Source organism: Zonotrichia leucophrys, chromosome 4 (assembly GCF_028769735.1).
Source record: "Zonotrichia leucophrys gambelii isolate GWCS_2022_RI chromosome 4, RI_Zleu_2.0, whole genome shotgun sequence".
NCBI lineage: Eukaryota > Metazoa > Chordata > Aves > Passeriformes > Passerellidae > Zonotrichia > Zonotrichia leucophrys.
The window spans coordinates 1,608,524-1,632,501 of record NC_088173.1 but is presented as its reverse complement, the minus strand read 5'-3'; the positions used below and the strand labels follow the sequence as shown (position 1 = coordinate 1,632,501).

At 39.3% G+C, this 23,978-nt stretch overlaps 1 protein-coding gene across 6 annotated transcripts in view; it reads left to right on the top strand.

Annotated features, from left to right (window-relative positions):
- The window catches only part of ZFYVE28 (zinc finger FYVE-type containing 28), a 180,132-nt gene that overhangs the window by 117,520 nt on the left and 38,634 nt on the right, over positions 1 to 23,978 (top strand). For all 6 annotated transcript variants that reach the window (XM_064710207.1, XM_064710206.1, XM_064710205.1 and 3 more), the window contains 6 exons: positions 107 to 244; positions 2,769 to 2,971; positions 4,698 to 4,787; positions 7,145 to 7,234; positions 10,418 to 10,519; positions 18,409 to 19,773. In XM_064710207.1, the coding sequence (XP_064566277.1) occupies positions 137 to 244; positions 2,769 to 2,971; positions 4,698 to 4,787; positions 7,145 to 7,234; positions 10,418 to 10,519; positions 18,409 to 19,773 (1,958 nt within the window). In that variant the 5' untranslated portion in view covers positions 107 to 136. The remainder of the gene's footprint in view (positions 1 to 106; positions 245 to 2,768; positions 2,972 to 4,697; positions 4,788 to 7,144; positions 7,235 to 10,417; positions 10,520 to 18,408; positions 19,774 to 23,978) is intronic.

Here is a 23,978-nt window from a genome sequence, read left to right as displayed (position 1 = left end):
GTATGAAGACCATGAGAGTTAAACACTGCATTTTCTGTCTTAATGGGATGGTAGCTCACTATTTTCTATGCAAACAGTATATATGGTATCCTGTGTTTTGCTTCAGGATAATGTTTTGAACATCATAAACCAAATCATGGATGAATGCATTCCACATGAACGGGCCAACAGAGACTTCTGTGTGAAGTTTCCAGAGGAAATTCGGCATGACAACCTTGCAGGACAGCTTTGGTTTGGAGCAGAGGTAGGTCTGTCACACTGCTGTTTTTTGGATTAATAGACACTTTTTTTTTATTGTGTAAAGCCATAAGAACCTTTTCAGACTTTTCTGAAAGAGGTACAAAAAAGAATTACAGGGCAAAATAAACAAGAGGACTTGCTCTGGGGGTGCTCAGAGCAATGGGGTTCTTTAACTGTGGTTTTGGCTGGACTAAGAGCATACCAGGTTATTTTCATAATTGTGTGTTGTCAGTAATCCATAGTGAAAAACTATTCTTTTGTGGGTTAGCAGCTGAGTGATGTTTTTGAGTTTTTTTCTGATCAGCCATTTTGTGTTTAGAAGATCTTAGAAACAAATAAAAGTGTACTAGGGAGTTTTAACAGGACAAAAGTTCATCTCCAACAAATAGAAGTTTATGCTGTCACTTTATTTTAATGCCTCTGTTATGCTATAATTCATCCTAAATATGCAGCCTCAGGCTGTCATTTGTTGCCCATAACTGCCTTGTTTCATGTGTATGCCATGAAACATACATGGCATACACATGAAACAAGGCAGTTATGTGAAACAAATGTAGTTCCTCTGTAGAACACTGAAGTCCACTTTTCTTCTCTTACCTGGTTTCTCTCAAAGACTTGCTTCTAGAGCAACCTGTGAGAACAAGGAATTTTTGTAGTGAATAAGCTTCTGTTATTTTAACCAAAGGAAGCCTGAAGTTTCAAAACAATATACAAGATATTTATTTATTTATTTGTACTGATGTCTTTGGCTAAAAAAAAGTAAATCATTGTGGTATCTTTAGTGATAAACTCTTCACTTTTACTGGCCTGAAGGTGACTTAAGGTGACACCATGAATTTGTTCAGAGTGGGGTTAGTCCAGACATCCCACCACACAACAGCATGTTGTGGTCTTCTTATCGGTGTTGCCTCTCCTGTATTTGAAGCAATCCTTGGCGTCCTGTTAATATCCTTTTTTTTTCTCTACCAGTTTCTCTTTCTTTTTCAAGGGCCTGTTCTCCATGAAGATTTCCCATCTTGCTCAGTCCAATATGCCTCCATATGTTCTGTTTCTGAAACTTGCTTTGACAGTTGTTAATTGTAGGCTCCTCTGAGTCAGAGAAGTCTTAGATAGAATTTACAAAATTAATTTGGTATGTCAGTGCTTTGTAATCCTAAGTCTTGTTTTATTCACTGCTGCGTTATATGAGCTAAACCCGATTCCAAATCCAACTTTCACTGTGCAGCCCTCAGGCTGGAGAGACCTGTTGGTTTCAGGGAAAGGAACATATGCAGCGATGATGTAATGCCAACTCCTACTGCTGTAGGCACTGTCCTCCTGTAAATTCATGGAGCAGGAAAGTTGTGTGAGCTTTATGAGTACACACTTCTGTCCCTGTCAGTACAATCACTGAATTATCAGACTGAGAATCCCTCTCAGCAGGTAACACTTACTTTATCCATACTTCCTACAAACACTGCTTTGGCTGATAAGAAGTAAGAACATGATCTTCTCTGAGTGCCCTCAAATCAATGCATCAGACTGCTGAGAAAGGATCCTTTCTGGGACTGCAGGTCCCTCATACTGTGGCTCCCATCCACAGGATGCCTGGGAGAGGGGGGTGACACAGCTGCAAATGGAGATTTAAAAAAGGGAAAAAACCCCTGATCTTTGAGAACAACCTTGTATTTTCTCAGTTAGCCGAAGTATTTCTATTAATGCAGCAGGTGTAATTTATATTGGGGCTCATTGTCTTCCAAATGTAACCATAAAAGAATAAAGCCAGCAGTTGTGTTTAGTGGCAAGATCTTTAAAAAGTTTTATTAGTGTGTTACAGTAAAAATCTACTGTTAATGTCTTTGTCAGCTGGTCAGAGAGAGTCCACGTATAATGCCTGGGGCAAGCAGTCTTAAATAGCTGCTTTCCAGACACTAGAAGGGAAGAATCACTCAGTGACCTGATTTTTGTATAATTTCTGTGGGAAGCAGGATACTGGCCTAACTGGATCCCTGTGTGATAGCCAGTGTGAGCAGTTTTGCTGTAAAAGACATCACAGTTGCAGAATTTGTTCTTTTTATAATGAACAGATTTATTTTACAATAAAATGTCCAAATCAAAGCTCAAATCATACAGTCCATGGACTGTAGTTTTGCTGGATTCCCACCTCTTTTATGCAAGGAATCTGTGTGTGCATAGAGGACCTGTCCTGCTAATCCTGCTATCCTACTAATTGCCTAACCGGTGGGAGAACAACTTTACTTCTGTCAGCACTGTGGTCACCCTAAGACATTCTTGTTCTTCAACCTTTTCCTCTTCTCATGTCTCCCTGGCTGAGCTGCTCCCGAACCTTTTCTGTGAAAGCTTTTGACTCTTGACATACCAGCCTTAAATCTTTCACTTGTTTAATAATTTGCAGCCAACTGGGACTAAGTACTGCCCTTGTTCAAAAGCACATCTTATTAAATAGCACATCTTGTGCTTTGTTTTTGAGTATAGAAGGATTTTTACTTTGTAAAAATTAATACTGTCTCTCTTCATGTCTTTCATAGTGTTTGGCTGCTGGTTCAATTATTATGAATCGTGAAATTGAGAGTATGGCCATGAGGCCCTTGGCCAAGGACCTGACCCGAAGCCTGGAGGAAGTCAGAAATATCATCCGTGACCAGGCCTTAAGGGATTTGAACCTCTACACAGAAAAAATGAAAGATTCCCTCAAGCATTTTGATGTCCTTTTTGCTGAGTTTGAATTAAGGTAAAAGAGATTAAATAATTGTGTTGTGAGCCATGTCTTAGCCACTGCAGCTGTTTTTTGGCTTGTTAGCTTTTGGAAATTGACTCATTCACTTTATTTTCTTTGAGTGGAAAAAGGATGTAAATTTTTTATCATAGTATTTGAATTCTTTAGTAATTTGTGTATTGTTAGATTTCTCCTTCCAGTGTAGCAATAATAAAAACTAAATAGCTTTTTAGCAATCAACATTTGTTCTCTCCAACTAAACTATAATCCCCCATTTGCATACTGGCATATGGCATTTGAGGGAGAATTTCCAAGACACAAAAGGAAACCATAAATCTCTTAATATTTTTTTCGTCAGAGAAAAGGCAACAAATAGATGTTTAAAAAGAAAAGAATGATAATGAATATTCTAGAGACAGAGGTTTTGTTCTCTAGTGCTTAGTGGTACAAGCAAGATGTACAGTGAATTTAGGAAGGCAAATTGAATTCTGAGGAGGAATGGAGGAAGTGCTTTTACATGAACCATAATTAACCACAGGAAATCACTGATTTGAAAACTTGTGATTGAAGAATGACTTTGAGGTTTATACCTTAAGTAAAAATAACTGCTTTTTGGGGTGATGCTTTTTTGCATCAAGGGTCACATTGACCAGTCTGGCACTGTGCTTCAGCTACCTGCCTGTGTGTTAGATGTTTGTGCTGCTGGCCACAGACAAGATAATGGGCAGGATTATCTGTGGATCTAATATGGCACAGTCACTGCTGCCCTTAGCAGAACATGTTTCTTAGAAATGGGTAGTCCTTTAATATTTGTTGGTAATAACCTATAGACTGTCATGTCCCACATTACTGCTTGCCTTTCCTCAAAGTTGTTATTCTCTTGTGTTCTTCACTCAGGGTAAGCAGGTTTTTTCTGATTAGAAAAGGCATCATTATTCTGGTACATTGCAATCACTGTAATTGAAAATGTTGTCTAAAAACACGTTTTTAAGTGTGGGTTTGAGTGCAGACACCAATAACAATCAGTAACTGGTTCTTGGCAGTGTCTGTGCAGTTTTTGGCCTGTCAATACCACTCTCTATGTACAGCATTTTTCTTCACCATTGTTCTGCAAACAGCTTCTTCCCTTTCTGTGTTACTTGTATTCTACAAATGACCAATTAAGTAACACAGTGACAGAAAACCACTGAACTTCTCCCAGTGTTTCTTACCTTGTTGAATTAGTGCTTTTGCTAGCAATGCCACACAGAAATGAGGCCAAATTTTAACTGGCATAAGCTGTGTCATCTGGGTAACTGAATTTTACTCATCTTGTTTCAGGTAAAATTATTATAGATAAATATTTGGTTTAAGTCAGACTTTTTTTATTGAAGAAATGCAGAATAAACTATTCTGTCCTTAAGATGGGGCAGTGAAGATCCTTCCAAGGCACTGTGCCACACAGTAAAGGGTTCTGATAGCTAAATGCTATCATAATTGCATCATTGTATCATGAATGTGCTATAGAATTATAATATTTCTAAATTACTGCTGACTTCCGCTGCCTCAATTCCACTTCAATAAGTAATTTGGCTGTGTTTCTCATAGATTCTTGCACAGTAGAGTTTTCATAGTGAGTGCTGTTGAAATAAATACAAATTGGTGCAGGAAATCATCCTAGGTTTCTAAGATGATTCCTCCTAGGTTTGGTTTGTTGTTAAAGCACGTGAAACAGTGGTACATTATTTTGTAATTTTTGTAGTTACGTGTCAGCCATGGTACCTGTGAAGTCTCCAAAAGAATACTATGTACAGCAAGAGGTTATTGTACTGTTCTGTGAAACTGTGGAGAGGTAAGTTAAGGATTAGATCTTAATTTTTGTTTGCTTTGTCTGAGTTTTTATTGCAGTGCATTAACTATTAATATTGAAGAATTGTCCTAAAACACCAGGTATTTTGCTTTTCTAGTAAGTATCCAAATTCAAAGGTATTAAGCATGCTTGGCAGGCACAAACCTGTAGTTTTTTGTTTTCTACATTAAAAAATACAAAACAAAACACGAGAGTTAATCCAACAATAACTGTATTGTTGGTATGCCTAGTTACAGAAGTGTACATGAAGACTCAGCATTTAAATAAGCTTAGTCTGTTCAAGGCATCAAGACTTAATGATATTTCATGCAAGAATACATGGAAAGATGGTTCAAATAATCTGTGAACCTCCACTGAGGTTCATTAAGATCTCATAAAAGCTCTTGAAAATCTCAAAGGACTGGTCTTTGGCTCTGTATATATGAAGGGACAATGATGAAAGAAATCAATTCAGCAATCCATGAGTTCTAGAAGTATAAAGTGCCAAGAAAAGTGTGAATTTGTAATATACTGTGTTGAACAGCTCTTTTTCTTCTCCCTTGTGACAGATTAACTAGCCTGCAGATGGGCAGTAGAGGGGAGCAGCATGTGAAATACTCAGCCTAAGCAAGGTTTTGAGCAGTGCAGCACTGTTCTTAAAAGAAAATTAGTGAATTATGTTCTGTGTAGAATTATTAGATACCAGTTGACTGTAAGAGGCCCTTAGGAAAAGTCTTGGTTTCACTGTCGTGTCAGGAGAACTTGGGAAGCAGGACCCTGGGCCTGGTGTGATCAACCCTTTCATCAAGGAATGGAGGAGTGCAGAGCACACTGCCACAGTCTGTGTGTGGCACCAAGATCAGGGGGTTTGAGGCAGTTTGGGGACAGGATTACAACTCAGAAAGGGTCACAAGTAGGAGGAATTACCTTCCATCAGTCAGGGAGTTGCACACATGCACACACTCACCTGTGGCATACACGTGTCAGCAGAGGCCACAAAGGTGAGGAGAGGTCTGGAGCATCTCTCTTAGAAGGAGAGGCTGGGGGAGCTGGGCCTGTTAGACAGCAAGACTGAGAGGATCTGATCCATGCACACAAATATCTCAAAGGTGTGTGCAAGAGGATGGTGCCAGGCTCTCTTCCATGGTGCCTGGGGACGGCACAAGGAGTAGCAGCCATAATTACAAGAAGACAAGTTCACACCAGCATGGGGAAGAATTTCTCCAGTTTGAAGTGGCAGAAGAGTTGCCCATGGAGGTTGTGGAGTCTCCCTCTCTGGGGACATTCCAAACACACAGGATGTGTTCTTGTGTCACCTGGACTGGCTGATTTCCAGAGGTCCATTCCAACCCTGACAATTCTGGGATTCTGCATTTGCCCAGTAAGAGGGCAAAAAACCTAAAAGATGGTTTCTTACTTGGAGCTTTTGGGAATCTGTCTGGGCTGTAGGAAGGAACAGGGGGTGAGGATGGGCCACACACCAGTGTGTCCATCCACTCTGGGCACCAGCCAGGGTTTGCTTTTTGTGGTTGTGTCCCATCCACCCCCAGCAGTACTGGCTGGACAATGCTGACAGGGAATAAGAACAAGTTATTTCCATTCTTTGGGGGATCAAAAGCAAGATTCACGTGCAGTTTTCATTGCAATCTTAAACACTGATGGAACAAGTCAGAGAAGGAATTTGAAGATGTTATGAAACATATGGTAAAATCTGAAAATTGTGAAGAAACCTGGGAAATACAGCAAAGTAAAAAAATCCAAGCAAAATGGGGTTTAGTTTAAAAGGGGCTTAAGACATTTGAGAAGTTATTTAAGGACAATGAAGTCTCCCCCAAATATTAAATCCTTAGACTTCAGTAAGTTATAGTGTAAAACGGTGCTGTTCTTGGGTGGTTTTTAGGTTTTTTGTTAGTTAAGGGGGAGACTGACCTTGATAATTAGAGCAGTTTGTATTTGAAAATGAAACCAAGTACTTCTGCTATTACTTTAAAAATGTTTCTTTTATTTGAAAAATTGTCAGCACCAGTGATTTTTAGTATCAAGCTGAAGCTTGGCATGAAATAGTAAATAGAGAAAATTTCATAAAAGTGAATTGTGTTTTGAATGATTGTAAAAGCTTTAAATGCTTAAAGGGATTTTTTTCTTGCATTTATGGTTGTATTATACTATATTTTTCTTTAAAGCAGAGACTTAAGCAATCTGTTATATATATATATTGGTTTAGATTGTATTAAACCAGTGCATGAGTTAAATAGTATCAGTTTGGTTTGGCTTATAACAAAATTTTCAAACTTTTCCTTAGTGAAATGTGTTCTTCATGACTTTGATGTCTTACTAAATAACTTTATTCTTCTGCTTAGAGCCTTAAGGCTTGGATACCTCACTCAAGATATGATAGATGACTATGAACCAGCTTTAATGTTTACAATTCCAAGATTAGCCATTGTATGGTAAGTAATTTTTAACTACTCTCTGCTCTGCCTCATTTAAAGGTTTATTGAAGATTTGAAGAGCTGTGTTTAGAATTTTGATGGTCTGTCTTTCACACCTGATTTTGCTTTAACTTTCAAAAAAATTAAAGAGGAGGATTGTTTTGTTCTAAATCATTGCCAGTTTAATGTAGAATAGCAAGACAAAAAAAAAAGGTGGTAGATCTCTAAATAGAGCAGGCAGGAACAATTGATCAGGCATCCACCAGCCAAATTTAAAAATTAGGAACATCAGTCTTTGTAATGTCATGTTGTCAGAAATATTTTTGAAAGCACATATTTTGTGACACTCAAAAATAGGATGACTTAAGGATACAAGTCTTGAAAACTACAAATTTTCAATTAAATTTGTGGGTTTTTTTCTCAATGACTCTAGGTTCAGAAGGAATTATCATGGCAAACTGCTTTGTAACTGTTGAGTTAGGTGTATTTCTCTTGAAGGGAAGTGTTAACATTTGTAACTTTTGTGTTGATTTGTGCCCTGTATTGACCACTCAACTAAACTGACAGTGGTTTTGCTTCATGCAGTTTTTGCAATATTGAACAAATCAGATGCATTTTTCCTAATGAGTCTTCATGGTTTACTAAGGCAGCAGTTTCTCTGGAGTAAAGCCAGCATATTTTTAATATTTTACCATTGTGAATGTTTTACAGTTAGCTAATATAAGTAGGATAATGGAGGGAAACAAAAACCCTCAAATCCTGAGTGTAATACACTTCTCCTCAGGAAATCCCTGTGGCCTGTTGTTCCTGTTAAATGGTGTATTGTCTCTAACTGTCATTCTAAAAATAATAACAGTAATAATCTGATTATTGGAAGACAACAGCAATGTGAGAACTCAGGTTGAAGCTGCTGGAAGACACAGTGAAGGAGAACACACCAACACTAACTGGAAAACCAGGGCTCTCTGGCAAATAGATCATGTCTATCCCAAATTACAAAGAAGGATAGAGAAGAAGAGAAGAAGTTTAAGTGCTCCTAATTATCCAGTGATAAGAAACTAGATGACTGTCATGAAGTATCACAGAGCTCTTTCAAATGTTACACATGTACAGAAGCCATTTCATAATATTTTTTTCTGTAGTGCTCTAGCCCACTTTTTTTTTTTTTTAATTTTTTCCAAGAGTTAAATTCTGTGGCAAGCAACCTGCCTGAAAGCCAAAGGAACAGTGACTTGCATCAGGTAGAAGTTTGAGGAGAGTAGCCTTGAGCTTTCACAGGGCAAAGCAGTAACATTTGCTTATGCAGAACATAAGACATGAGTCAGCAATAACTGCTTCACTTCACGGCAGCCTGCTTGTTGAAGCTTGGCAAGCATAGAGAAAAAGATAAAATTGTGTGTCCCTGGCAACAAGATAATTTGTCTTAAGCCACAAAAAAAAAGTAACTTGGAAAGAAAGCAACTTTTTCTGTCTGTCCTCTTCCCTGCTCCTGCCCTCAAATCCCTAACCCTCTGGTCTTTTTTTAAATACTTCAGAGGAATTCCTGTAGCTGGTGATATCAGCTTTGCTGCTGTGTTTGAGAGAGTTTTGGTGGCCACACAAGTGCTTGCTAGGGAGTGGCTGGGGACCGAAAGACTTTGACTTGTGTTACTCTGGGTGATTTGGGTGCTGGATAGCTCCCTGGAGCAATATGGAGTTTCAGTGTAAGGAAAGTAACATGCCTTTGAAATATCGTGGGTAACAGAGCACTGACACTAAATGAGTTTTGCTTGGTCGTATTTTATGCAAGCTGTTACTGTTTCAGAGCTCAGTCCCCAAGGGGACTGGGTGCCAGAAGCCAGCTCGCTCTCAGACCAAGGGTTAGCCTTTAGCAAGCAGGGAGATATTTAGCTTTTAGTGATTAGGCAGCTCTTGTGATTTCAGCTTTGCTTGCTAGGTAGCTTTTTTCTTGGTTTAAGGCTCTAGCAGACGGTAGAGAGAGGAGAAGCAGAAGACGCTGGCTGTTCCACGAGTATGGCTTTATTGGAGGGTCTGTGAAGGGTCTTAGCTCTTCTTTTTCTGAGTTAGTAGGGGTACAGTGTGCTACTGTTATACCCTTGGCTTGGATTTAATCTTGACCAATGGCAAAGGTGTTAGGGTGACCATAAGTGACCAATGGTAGGGTTTAACACAATATTGCCTTCCATGGCTATAGGGATAAGGTACAAGGCGGATGTCCCTGGAGACAGGAAACTTTTTTGCCTCTGTGTCAGCATTCTATTCTCCAATGGGCCCTGGCTAAACCTGAGGGGTTTACTACACTGACACCATGGACAGGAAGGGGAAAATGGCTTTGGAGAAAGAAAACTGATGAAATCTCAGCTGTGAGAAGGGGTTGCCTTTGGCAAACATACATTGCTTTTGCAGTGGGCAGAGGATGAAATAGTTTTAAGCAGAGTGGTGCCTTTGGGAATCCTCTCAGACCCACTCTGGTGTGGCACAGCAGATCTGAAGGTGCTGCTTAATCTGCTTAATCCATGGTACACAAACAGGTTTGGGCAGTGGTGGTTTGGTCAGGAGGAGCTGTTGAGATACCTACAGTGAAGTACCTGGAGGTTCTCAGGATTGTGAATTTACCTCTTTCCAGGGAAATTTGTACAAGCGCTGAATTGATTTAAAAGCATGGTTTCTTCAAAATATGTTTTATGTGATTAAGAAAATCTATTTCCCTTTTTTACCATATGTCAATACAATGTTATATTTATCTTGGAGGTAGAAAACTAGGAGCTCAGGAGTCAGCTACCTTACCTTGAAATTATAGACTGAAAAGGAAAAGCCATCTGCAGTATCTCAAATCAGTGGCCCTCCCTCAATGTACTTGATAACAGGTTTCCTTTGTGGGGTTTTCTTTGTGGTTTTGTTGTTTTTTTTTTTTTTTAATTCAGCTGCAGCAATGAAATAAATGTGTGTTCTTCCCTTTATGTTTCCATTGCTTTTTCTGCCATGTTTAAGAAAGGGGAACAGAGTGGAGAGGATCTTTTTCCTGTTACTTTAAATAGCATCTAATTCTAGCTGTGGGTGAATAGGACAAAAATAAGATAACGAGATGTAGTTAAATGTTGTTCTAATGTTTATGTACAGTTGCTTTTCTGACTATTCAGTGGTTGCTCTGTGTAATAAAATTTTCATTTGTGTGTGTTCATGCATGTGTTTGAATTACAGTGGCCTTGTTGTCTACTCCGAGGGACCATTAAACTTGGACCATAAACCAGAAGATATGTCTGAGCTCTTCAGACCTTTTCACACTTTGCTAAGAAAAATAAGGCAAGTAATAAATGACAGTTGTAATTGCTTCTCTTCTGAAGTGAAAATCAGAGTCCTGAAAACTCGTAAATGCTTAAAAAAGTGTTTCTGTTTGCTGTGTTAACCATAAACAGCATTTTCCTCTCATCAGCCTGATATACCCATGAAATAACTAAATGTAGGTTTTCATTTCATGGTAGTTTTCTGAACTTTTAATCTCTGTGATAGTTTCTTTTTTTGAGCATCATTTTATAGCATTTCACATTTTCCTTCTGGTTAGATGGTGCCTGAAGTACTAAAGTTAGAGTTTATTTTTGGGAGATTCTGTTTCTAATTAGCATCCATGTTTCTGCTTAACTAGGCTTATTACATTTTCTTGTTATGCTATGATGCAATACCCAGATAATTCTTAACCTAATAGAAATGACTATCAGTTTTTCATATTGTAAATTTGTTTTTTACAGGATGAATCACTTTATACTTCTTTCCATAATGCTTCAGTGTGGGTTACCATTGGAGATGTGGGCTTTGGCTCAAGTATAAAGAACATTAAAATCTTTTTTCCTTAGCTGAGGTTTTTAGAAGACTGATCTGTTACTTTGGAGAAATTGAGCTATATCTTTAAAGGATCTTTATGTTCACTCTTCCGGTATTTTATCTGGGTGTTAAAAAATTTTCTTAATCCATAAGCCTTGTTATTTTCTTAAAATTCAGATTTATAGAGCAACTGCAACTTTTGTTCCTAGAAATAATTTGAAAGGTTGGGGTTTTTTCCCTATGTCCAATTTTCAGCAGTTTATTGCCTTCCCTGGATGTCATAGTGACAGTCTGATACCAGAATAGCTTTCACATAGTTTATATCCAGATTGATCTCCTCTCATCCCTTAGAGGTGAGGCATCTCCTGAGGGAATGTGAGCTCTGTCAGGGGTGGTTCAGAGAGGAGCTATTTCTGAAGTTAGCCTTTATAAATATCTAGACCACATCCTTGTATGTCCCTTGAAAGCTTCCTAGTATTTTTGTCTAGAAGTCTTATTTTTAGGTACATTAGTGATATTCATATTGAAATCTAAGAATTAAAATTGACAAATGAATATGTTTGGTTTGTTGGGGTTTTTTGAGTAATTATGGTAGTTTAAAACACTGGGTTAAGAATAACAACATGAACTGAGGGGCAAAACTTGAAGTTAGAAGGAGGAAAAAGCTTTATTGGTACTGAAGCTTGCAAAGTCCATGAAGTTTACATTAAAATATCTTATTCCCAATATGTGGCTATTGCAGTTATTTTCCCCAGCATTCCACTTGCTGTCTAAAGCCAAAAAGATACTTAAAAGCTAATATTCTTCTCATAATCTGTATTTTCTGCTTTATTTTCCTCATATTCCACAATGTGGAAAATGAAAATCAGTGAAGTCAGTGTATTGCTCAGCCCATTTAATTTTCATTTAATTTTCATTTTTTACTGTGAATGTAGCTCTGGGGTTTTAAAACAAATTTGTAAAATCCTTGTTTGGTCAATAACTGCAGTTTTCAATGCAAACTTTAAAAAATAGGAATCTTTCATATTCAATTTTGGCAAAGTTCTGATATGCTTTAAGACTTGTATTTATTCTGTAAAGGGAAGGGAACAATAAAAAATGTGACTTCAGTTGTCTGGGAGACAAAGTTGGCAAAGTGTTCTTACTGAGATAACATCTATCAGAGCAAAAATTCAAGCAAGAAGTAATATGAAATTCCAGGTCTGGCAGTCTCTGAATTGAAGGAACTCTAATACAGGCAAAAAATGAGCTCAGAAAGATCCTTTAGTAATAATCTTGAATGGAAAATACATTGAATGAAAATAACTATGAGATGCAAATAAGTGTGCTGTTCATACAGAGCAATTGAATTAATTTTAAAAGTCCCTCAGCTGTGTAGGGTTTTTTTTTCTTATCATTTTTTTTTAACTCATCAGGCTGCAATCCATACTCTGTGAGAAGGTTCTTAGAAACCTATGAAGAAGATGCAATGATATTTGATACCAATACTTCTGCTCCCCAACAAAGGAAGAGTGTTTTTCCCTGGAGTCTTTCTCCAGTCTCCAGCACCAATAGTTAAGGCATGAAAACAGATTCAGAAGTTCACTGTTAAAAACAGCTGCCTTTTGTATTCCAGTTCTGTGCCTGTTGTAAGAATATAGAACATCTTACTGCAGAATGTGATCACATCCCAGTGAATTTCTCTGTAAATTTCTGTAACTTTTTAGCCAACTAAGTATTTTAGCTCATGGAGTAACATCATAGAGCTGATTGTTTTGTAGGATTACAGGTAATTAATTTTAAAACTGTATTATCCTAAAATATCCGTAAGGCAAAGATAAGTACTGTATTTAATTATGTTTATCCACATAATTAAATCAGAGCTAGCAGAGAAGATAAATATCTATTAGGTATGAAAATTTTTGGTGTCCTACTGGTGGCTGACAACTTTGAAAACAATAGAGATTGTTGAGACTCTGAGAAAAAGCAGTAAAGATCCTTGCTGAGTTTTTGGAAAGGTTGAGCAGCAAATTATGGCTTTGAATGTTTTAATTGGTAAGCCAGGTGCTTGTGTTGACTTTTATTTTGTATGTAAAATATTAGCATTACATCTACCAAAGCATAATTATATAGTGGTGCTATCCCTGTGCCTTTGAAACAAAGGTGTTTGAACCATTTCTGCCAAACTGCTGCAATCTGCTTAGGAAATACCCAGCTCACATCACCTGCTCCGTGCACAGCTGTGTCACTGAGGGCCCGTCACACTGAACATTCTTGTGATAAAACACTGCCTGTACTACATATGCCTTTGAGGCTGCTGTACAGGGATTTTCCAAAGTCAGCAAACTTGGGATTTTGCAGCACTCCTTTATCCTGCCCTGTCTCAGAGCTCTTTGCTTTCCTGGTGCTTGTTTCTAGACCATTCCAAGTGATGGCAGGGTCCCCATGGATTTTGGTGGTGCAGAATCAAGGAGGTGCACATCAAGTGGTGCAGAATCCAAGAATCATGCCATTTTAAATACACTGAAACCTTTCTGTATCGTTGACTAGAAATTAAATGTAGTATGCGTACTCTCTGTGTTTTAAAGAATTGGGTGGGGCAGTGTAGATTTGTTTTCTTTAATTAAGTGTACACAGTGCTGGGAGAAAACTGGATTAGTTTTTCCGAGGTGGCTGCGTTCAGAACTTTGAGTTGATTCAAACCTGTGGCAGTGAAGGAGTGTCAGTGCATTTTGTCACATATCTCAGTGTTGGTTTCTCAGCGTGGGTGTGTCAGACACATCTGTGGGCTTTGGTGAGCAGGGCACAGCAGGAGTGGGGGGATGTGTGTGGCATCTGTGTACCTGCAGTGGCAGCTCCTTTGGGGCAGCTGGTTGTGCTCTCTTTGGAGCATGAACTGAAGCACAGGCTGGCAATGGCAATTAAGCTGTTCTCTGACAACAAGGCAGTTTAAAATTCTGGTCAGAATAGGAGGAAGTTAATGGAGGAGGCTTGAGGAATGTGCACGTTTGTGGCCCTGACCTCTGTTAAGCTGGACTTGTCTTTAAAGACATCTGGCTTCATGTCTTTGAAGTTTTTTTGTCATTTCTGTACCCTGGGTATTGGCAGTAGAAATGAAATATGTTCATTGGTTCTGCAGTAGGCAGAGCAAATCTCTGCTGCTGCTTGTAACAGGCAGAGCACATCTGAAGAACTTGCTTTGTTTTCCTGATAGTAGCTGTAACCACTGAAAGAAGAATGTTCCTCCTGTTTTTAAAGCTAGATTGCCTTTCTGTGATACAATGCCAAAAAGAGTAAAAAAGCAGGTGAAACCTCAACATGCACTTCTTAAAATTCAGTGTTTTCTGTAGCCTCTCTGAGAAGAAAGTGCAACTGCTGCTCCTCAGGGTGGATTGCAGAAGCTGACTTTACCTGTGCCTTCTGAATAATGTAAGCAGAGGAAGAAATCCTTTTTGTCCATATGAGCACAATGAGTTAAAGCTTCTTCAGCAGAAAGGAAATGAACCACTGAAGCAGCTACAGTTTAATTAAAGCTTAAAGTTTACTGATGATGCCTGATGTTCAGCTTTTAGTGGTGAAATGTCACATTTCTTTCCATATATTGGTTAACATTCATTTTCAGTATCTTCATAGTCATTTTACAACATGACAGATTGGCAGTGAGTCCTGTATAATCTAATGTACAGTGTCTCTAAAAGGTACCTGTTGTTCAAATATTTGTCATCCTTAAAAATGACTGGTGAATCTGGGGAATTTTTAACCAGAGAAGTGAAGGTAATTACTTGAACCTCTTTTAGAATAAGCTGTATTTGTTAATAGCAAAATTTCCTGTGTTTGGATTAGGAAAATGAGCATATTCCCTTTGAATTTAAAGCAGGATTATTTTTCTACTGAAATTACAGGGCTGGTAGGCTACCATGTGTAATTCAGCTGGTTATGTTCTTCTTCCAAGGCTGCATGGATCTGGCTCACCTGAAAAGACATGAGGATTGTCAGCTGATTCCGCCGGTGGTGGTGGTTGTTGTTGTTTAACCAGGCTTTATTTACTATCCTCAAAACTGCATACTCTTGAATTTTGGGGTGTTGTTATTGGCAGAAATAGAATTTATTACTCAAGTCCATGTATAAAGCTAGTATAAAGTAAATATGTGTTTCCAAGCCTGAATTTACAGTGAATGTGTGAAACCTGTGTTGGATAGGTCTGAGCAGCCAGGCTTTCTGAGCCTTTGGAAAGGAAGCAGAGTAGCTCTGGACACCGAGACATGCAGTAATCCTGGGTGCTGCCATGTGGTGTTCTGTACTGAATAAAACCCCAGAATAGATGCTGCATGCCCAAAGAGTCAATCTTAGGTTTTCCTGGGCCCAGTGGATCATTCTCAGTTATGCTGATGGGCTTGGATGGAAAGCAAATTCCTTTGCATGTTGCTGGTGCCGCCTCTGTTTGTAGAAATTGCTCATTTCCTTGTTTTGGTAACTTGTGTGTGACTGTGGTGTATGGAGAAGGGTAGCTGATGTTTAAGCACTTTTCTGTTGCTCAGTTGCTGACACACAATTTTCAGTTTGTGCAAGAAAAGCTCCCTGTGGATTGTGGAGCACAGGGATGCTGCCTTGGTTCAGAGATTCCTGGCTGCTGGCAGTCACGAGGATGCACTCACAGGGATCCCCTGTGGGTCTGTCCTGTGCTTTTGCTCTTCCTTAGGACCCATGAGGTGCCAGGATTCTCTACTTGATGGACCCTGGCCCAACCCAGAAATTTCCTATGTCTTTATGCATTTGAATATGTGAGGGACCAGCTTAAACCCTTCACTGTTACATCTCTGTGCTTACTCTTGTTTGTTTTTAAAAATATCACATTACTTTATGTTTATAAAATTCTACATCAGCGTTTCTTCACTAACACAATGGAAATTCATAATGCAAAGCCTCATGGCAGCAATAATGTTCTTCTATGTTTTTTTTCCATCCTATTGGTATAATTATTTCCAAAATAACTGATGATAATTCTACTTTTTTTATGTTGGCCTTAAAACTTAAGCCATTCTCAGTTTGTTTTTGAGGCGATGTTCAAGTGCTTAATCTCTTACAGACACTGGTTAAATACAAGATCTGAGTAATATTAAGGTGGTATCAGTACCTACTGTGTAGACAAAAGTAATGTATAGGTATTTAAAATGTTCTAGTATGTTAAATAGCAATACTGCTTTATAGCTTATTAGGCAGGTGGGTCTAACAAAGGTTGCCCATTTTCCTTTCTTATTTTTTTATGACTAAAAAAAATGGTCAAACCTTAGATTTGAAGATGCAGATAGAATGATTCTAGGAAATTCTGACTTCTCAGTTACAGAGCGTGAAGAGGGGGGATGCAATACTGCAATTGTTCTTACAAGTGGTACTACTGGAAACTTAGAACTTTTTTCAAGGTCATATTACTCATATAAAGCAAGATTTTTTTAAAGAAATAAAATGTTAATTGTGTGGAATGTACATAGTCATAATTTTTTTCTGACTTGAAAATGTTTGTCTTAACTGTTAGCTTTTTCAAACTGTAGGTCGCTGGTATACAGGTCAGATACTAGTCATGTAATGTACATTTTGAGCTATTTGAAAAATTGGTAGTACTTGCAAAAATATTTGATCTTTGAGTTAGAAAGTTAAGAATGTAAACCATTTACTGGAAATCAAGGTGTGAGATGTACTGAATGGTGGGTTTTGGCCTCTTTTTTATACCAAAGTTACTCTTTTAAGGGAATTCTTTTAATATGTGCTTATTATTATTATTACTACTACTAACAGCTGTATGTTACCTGCTTACAAATTATTCCTAAACACATGAGGAATAATGGACTCCTAACCTCTGTTGAACAGGTTTTGCTTTTCCCATCCATTCTTTTATGCTAAAATACACTTACTGATCTTAGGAAATAGTAGCAGCAGTTCTTGACAGAGGATATTTGTATATGTGACTTCTTATTGAGAAGGATAATGTAAATCAAATTCAGGCCTAAGATTACATGCTGCTGTGTCTGCAGATTTGTTTTTGAGTTATCAAGCACTTAATAACACTTTGTTTTCAGGTGCCCATAGTCCCAAACTGCAGTACTGAGGACACTTGGTAACACTGGAGATGCTGCATGTCTATAGAAAACACAGTTTGCTGAATTGCTCAGTGTTTGCTTCCAGCCCTGCCTTGTCCTTAACATCATGCAGGAGCTTTATTTAGTCCTTAATGACCTGGTGTTGTGGTTTAACCCTGGATGACAGCTCAGCCTCGTGCAGCCAACTTGCTCACCCTCCAGTGGGTCTGGAGAGAGAAGCAGAAGAGTAGAAGAGAGAAAAGTCATGGGTTGAGATAAAGACAGTTTAATGGATAAAACAAAAGCCCCAGACAAGCAAAGCAGAGCAAGGAATAAACTCAGCACTTTCCCAGGCTGAATTCAGCCATGCCCAGGACAGCCGGGCTCCATCACACGTAAGGGTGCCTTGGGAGGACAAATGCCACCACTCCAAACAACCCCCCTTCCTCCTCCTTCCCCAGCTTTATATCCTGACCTGGTGCCATCTATGTGGTGTGGAATATCCTCGGGTTATGTGGGGCCAGCTGCCCCAGCTGTGTCCCCTCCCAGCTCCTTGTGCACCCCCAGCCCCTCGCTGCTGGGGTGGGGTGAGGAGCAGGAGAGGCCTTGGCTGTGTGTGAGCCCAGGGCAGCAACAGCACAAACACCCCTGGGTTATCAGCACTGCTTCCAGCACAAATCCAAAACACAGCCCCATAGTAGCCACTGCGAAGAAAATGAAGTTTATGCCAGACAAAGCTAGAAGATTGAGTTCAATGTTTGAGGCAGGAGAGAGCCAACTTCCAATCCCAGTTTCAGTGATCTGGCTTCCAGATACCAGTGGTGCATAAGCAATATTACTGTTTTATTGAATTCTTTTATCTGACAGTGTAATGCTGTGAAACTTCTGCAGTACACTTTTGCAGAATAATTTTCTGAATCAACTTGAGGGATGGAAAATTGGTTTGCTAATCAAAGTCAAATTTGTGAATTAAAAAAGTAAAATGATGAAATAAATCTAATTGTGGGTGACATTTTCACTATAAATGATGGGGAGGGGAAAATTTCCATTTTTGTGTGTGTTTTGGTTTATTTTGAGGCTTCACTGCAAGCATGTATATAATTTTATGCTCTCTATTTGCATGAGTAATCTCAAATTCAGGCATCAGTAGTCACATGCTCTGGATATGAATGCCAAATGCACTGAATAACACAGTCAAAAGTATTCTGTGCCCTCAAGTTCTGGATTTCTGCACTAACAGTAAAAACTTTTTTAAAATCTGTGATATCAATGCCTCATGATTGTAAATGACAAGTGATGTGTGTATTTCTCCTTTTTCAGGGATCTCCTTCAGACGCTGACCGAGGATGAGCTGCACACACTGGAACGTAACCTGTGCATCTCCCAAGATGTGGATTTTCCTGTCAGAGCAGATCCTGAGGTACCCTCTGTCATTGCGCCAGGCATAACTGCAGCTTTGCCTCCAAAGGAACTTTCAGCAAAAGCTGAGAACACCGAGGCTGAGCTGGCTTGTTCCATGCAGTATGATGAGCAGGAGCTGGAGCAGCTGAACAGGATGGTGCACAGAGTCGGCGATGAAATGTCTTCTCTGCTTTCCCCCCCGAGCATCTGTCAGTCTCCAGCTCACAGAGCTGGCCTAAGAAACAGTTCTAGTGCTGAAGCTTCACCAACAAGACACCATCTTGACAACTTAACTGATGAAGAGGACAGAGTGTTTTTTATGGATGACCTAGATGGAGCAGGAGAAGCCCTGGCAGGGTTGGATTCAGTAAGTGATACTTTTGCTTGGGTGAATAACCCTTGCCACGATTCAAAGCAGAACCTGCAATATAGAGATGCTTTGCTTTATGAGAATGGCCATCAGACCGAGGAAACTTTGCTTTTAAAAGATGCTGAAAGTGACTTAAGCAATAATAACAATGTTGAAGATGGAAAACAGATGCCTGGCATTTCAGTTCCAAACTCCTGCAGCTGTCTGGAAGGGGCAGACTCACAGTTATACCTCAATGGCTGGGATGCGTATGCCGACGACGCGGAAACGGCGGAAGTGATAGCGCACAGGACAGGGGGAATGAAAATATCTGCTACTGTAATATTCAATCCTAAATCTCCTTCTAGCTCAGAATCCCCAGTAACAACCCCAGAAGCAGCTATTAGCTGTATTCCTGGATCTGCTAATCCATTAGCAAATGAGGAGGAGGATGAGTCCCATAAACTCAGTATAGCTGCCACAAACTGTCTGATTAATTCCTGTGTGTGTTGTGGCAGCTGTGAAGACAGCAGGGAGGACGGTGTTGAAGGTTTAAAGACTAAACATTCTGCAGGAGGTGTTGTAAATGCTTCATACACATTAGTAAAGTCTAAGGAAATGGACCATGTAGATAACTTGGACAGTTCAGTCCCTGAGCAGGAAACATTAAAACCTGAAACTTCTGCTTTGTTAGCAGAAAGAGACTTTGGCAGTGAAGAACAAAAACTGCCAACCTCCTCTAAGTGCCTGGCACATTCCTCAGGTTCACAGGTAGAAGTAGAAAGTGACTCCCAAGGAGAAGCAGAGAGCATCTCAAGTCAGCAGAAGAAGTGGGAGAAGAGGAAACAACCGTGTGATAAAAAAATGGACTACAATGAAGATGCCAGTAGTGAAAGGACAGCAAAGGAAGATGTAAAGTCAAGATCTAGTTCAAGGTAAGAGTAACTTGATGTCTTGGTAGTAATTTACATGTACATAAATTCCTGTACCCTTCTACTGCAGTGATTGGTGTATCGTTAATGTTGATTTTAAGGACAATAGTGTTGCAGGATTAAGGAATTTATCCATAAATATTTTTTCATGCAGGTAGCTTTTTATTGGACCTCAGCTTTACTGCAAAAGATTTGGAGATCTGAATTTTAATCATCCAGTGTCTCTGTATCATTGAAATCAATGTTACATTACCTGCTTAATGTATCCAGGAGGGCACTGCTGCTAAACAGTACTGGGTCATTACTTCCCTTGTCCTCTGCTGTTTTATAGGAGAAGTGTGTCTGGCAAATACTAAAAAGTTAACTTTTGCATCAGTGCATGGGATTAAATTGTTATCTAAACACATTTTACCTTGGCTTCATTTGAGAGAAAGGGGTTGATGTGACCATGTTGCCTTTGGGCACAAGTGTACCTGTGGATGTGTGTGTGCTGAAGGAGCCTGACAAAGTGCAGAGGTGGCTCTTAAACCTGTTGGACCATTTCAGCCAATGTTGATAGAAGAGTGGAGGTCATGGATTAGGGTTCTGTATATTTAATGACAGTAAGGAACTTAACTTGATAACAGGGAGATGACATCATAATACTTGTAACAAAGAAAATGCCACACTTCAGCTCAACTTTGATTAGACACAAGGGATCTTACATAGATCAGTAGAAAACCTGACTTCATTTTGGTTTACTGTTTAGAGGATAACCTGTTTTGTAGTGAATTCTTAGTTGCCCTGAAGTTTTAATATCATTAAGCAGAGGGAAGACATTAGAGATAAGTTACCTTTGTTTTCTGTGTTTCTGTGACAGCTGGCTTTCTGTGTGTGTGTGATGCAGACTCTCCCATTTTGTTATGTTCACAGAGTTCAGGGTAACACAGTGGAGGTAGCTTGAACCACAAAGCATAACCACAATATAAAAGCTACAGAAATAAGTGTACCAATTGAATTATGAAATATTTTATTGGTAGTGGAAATAGAATCATGAGTTCTTTGGCCTGGACCTAATTGCTTTTACAGGTTAAATATGACTTAGCATGCCCAAAACTCGACTTATCTTTTTCATTATTCTGACTATTTGTTATCTTAGGCTTGCAAGTATGATCATATTCAAGGCCTTACAACAGGGTTTCTAAGTGGACTTCATTTTAAGATGTAATTCACAAATCCCTTTGACATTCCATGATTTTGCAGCACTTCAAATGGAATACTATGTAAAAGTAATCACTGTGTCTAATCAGTTTTCTCATAAATAATACAAAATTCAGACTCTTTGTCTACCAGTTTTTGCCTTGAGTAGGATAGTAAATGAATTTTTGAGAACAGGTCTGGAAAATTTAATAAAATTATATATATCTGTAAGCTGCTATTTCAGCTTCGCATGTTTTATGAATGTAGTAACTTATCCACTGTCTTATCCAGCCTCTGCTAATATTGTTTAAAACTTTATGTGAGAATTATCCTTTTACAGGGAGTTCTGTAAGTCTGTCTTCCTGTTTGCTTTTGTGTGCTCCTGATTCCTGTCTGGCCTCGCTTGCCTGTTGTGATTTTGTAGACCTAAGCCACGTTTTGTCAATGTGGTTACTTTTTCAGATTGCAAAAGTCAGAGCCTACTTGTTCAGAAGTTGTCCACAGATTGTCCATAGCTTTGATCATGCCTTATCTCTTGCCCTAAGCAATTTTCAATTATAGCATTTCCTCTTGGCAATTAAGTGAATCAGAACTGCACTTACTCAAGGTATGAGCGAACTGTGGATGTGCACAGTGGCATAGTTGTTTTTCAATGATTTTCAGTGTTTGACTTGGAATTCTTACTAAGTGGTGTGCTGAGGCTCTTTTTGAAGTTGTCTACTAAAGCCCCAAGATGTTGCTTGTGGTCTCAGAGGCTGTCATTCTGTATCTGATGCTAAAATTGTTCTCCATGTGTTTACCTGTTAAGTCTTGCCATTTTAGTACCCGTTACTCGCACTTTGGGGGGCTGGGCAGTTGTGCAGTCTCTTTTGGTTGATAATAATTTTACTCTGGTAGTAACCTGTCAGAGCTCATTGCTTTCCCTGTTTTTGAAGATCATGCACAAAACTAAAGCTCCCAGGGTGCTCAACAATGAAATCGCACCTTTCTGAGAAGTGATTGTTTACCAGCTTCTCCCAATGTGTGATTAATAATTATCTGTCCTTTTTGAGTCCCTCCCTCTTGTGCTGTAGCTCCTTAGTTTTCCTAAAAGCCCTAAGTGAGGTATTTTGACAGAACCTGTTTGAAAATCCAGAGGCTTGACAGATGAGTCACCATTCTTCACAAGCTTCTTGACCCCTTCACAGAGCTCCCAAGAGGTTCCCTCTGCAGAAGTCACCTTACGTCTTCCCAGACAGACCTTCGTATTGTTGTCTACTTATTTTAGCTTTGGATACATTTAAAGTTGCTTGGTATGATAATCAGGCTCGCAGAGCTAGAGCTGTTTGAATCCCTATGGAGTCCTTTTTTTTAGGGATGGCCAGCTTTAGACTCCAGGCATCAGGGAAGTTTTAAAGGAGAGCCTAATAATTCATCTTATTCATTCTTGAGTTCTAAAACTCTTGGGTGAATGTTTTTAAATATCTTGTTCACACATTAGTTGGATTTTCTGTTTTCACCATAGCCTTTTACACAGATACTTTGTTGATTACTTCTAATTAGCTGTATTCATTTTTGAGACTACAGTACATCTGTTCTGAGTTGTCAAGTATTCCACCTTTGCAGCAGTAGAGCAGTAGGGATGGAGGTATTTTGTTACTAGGTTATTGCTACTTTATTTGGAAGCATTCTAATAGAACTCCTTAGGTATATTCTGTGAAAGATGGAGATGCTGGGGTTCTACTGAGAACTAGATTAAAAAGTTATATGTGGATAGATCCTATTTTTGCCTTAAATGTGTGTATGTATATGTGTATATATATATATATATGATTGGGGTCTTGCCTGTGAATCACTAGTCATGTTATCAGGAAAAGAGATAATTCACTTCCAGAACTTGTGGACCTTTCCTTACTCATGCTGCCTGGGCAATGACTAATCACTACTTTTTGATGATATTTTTAAATTTGCAGATCACATTAGGCTTCTGTGACTGCTCCCTATTACATGCTTGTGAATGCCAGCTTAACCATAGGGGAAATGTTGGAGACAGTAGATTATTTTCAGAATGATGGACCCATTAGCTAGAACAATAAGCAATCTCATACACATGGAATAGCTGCAGGATAGGCTCATTTATCAAGTTGATAAATGTATTTACTTTCTAGTTACTGTAAGTCACCAGGTAGAAGAAAATTTTTTTTCCCTTTTCTGAATAAAGCAGCTCTCAAATGTGACTGTTGTGATAAAACCATTTGTTTTAGTAAGTCTAAACTATTTTACTACACAATATGACATTATAGGTGTAATTTCTGTGATCCAGAAAGGTTTACCATAATAATCCTTGTATCTGAAATAGCTGGTATTTCAGGCTTCTCTGTCTAGCCTCAAAATTCAGTGGAGTTTAAGATAAAGATCAAACACACTTCTACTAAAGATTTCATAGAATCATAGAATAGTTGGGGTTGGAAGGAACCTTAAAGATCTTGTTCCAAACAACTGCAATGGGCAGGGACACCTCCATGGAGCAGATTGCTCAAAGCCCTGTCCAAACTGTCCTTGAACACTTCCAGGAATGGGACCCTTGAAGATTCTCTGGGCAACCTGTGCCAGTGCCTCACCACCCTCTCAGCAAAGAATTTCTTTCTATCTAATCAAAACCTTCCCTCCTGCAGTTGGAAGCCACCCCTCCTCATCCTGTCACTCCCTGCTCTTGTAAAAAGTCTCTCTCCATCCTTCCTGTGGGCTCTCTTCTGGTACTGGAAGACCCCAGTTAGGTCACCCTGAATCCTTCTCTTGTCCAGGCTGAAGAAGCCCAATTCTCTCAGCCCACCCTCATAGGAGAGGTGCTCCATCCCTCTTGGTGGCCTCCTCTGGACTTGCTCCAACAGGCCCATGTCCTCTGTGGTGGGGCCCCAGAGCTGAAGGCAGTGCTGCAGGTGGGGTCTCACCTGAGTGGGCAGAGGGGCAGAATCCCCTCCCTCACCTGCTGCCCACGGGCTCTGGGTGAGCCCAGGACAGGGAGGTTTCTGGGCTGGGAGTGCCCATGG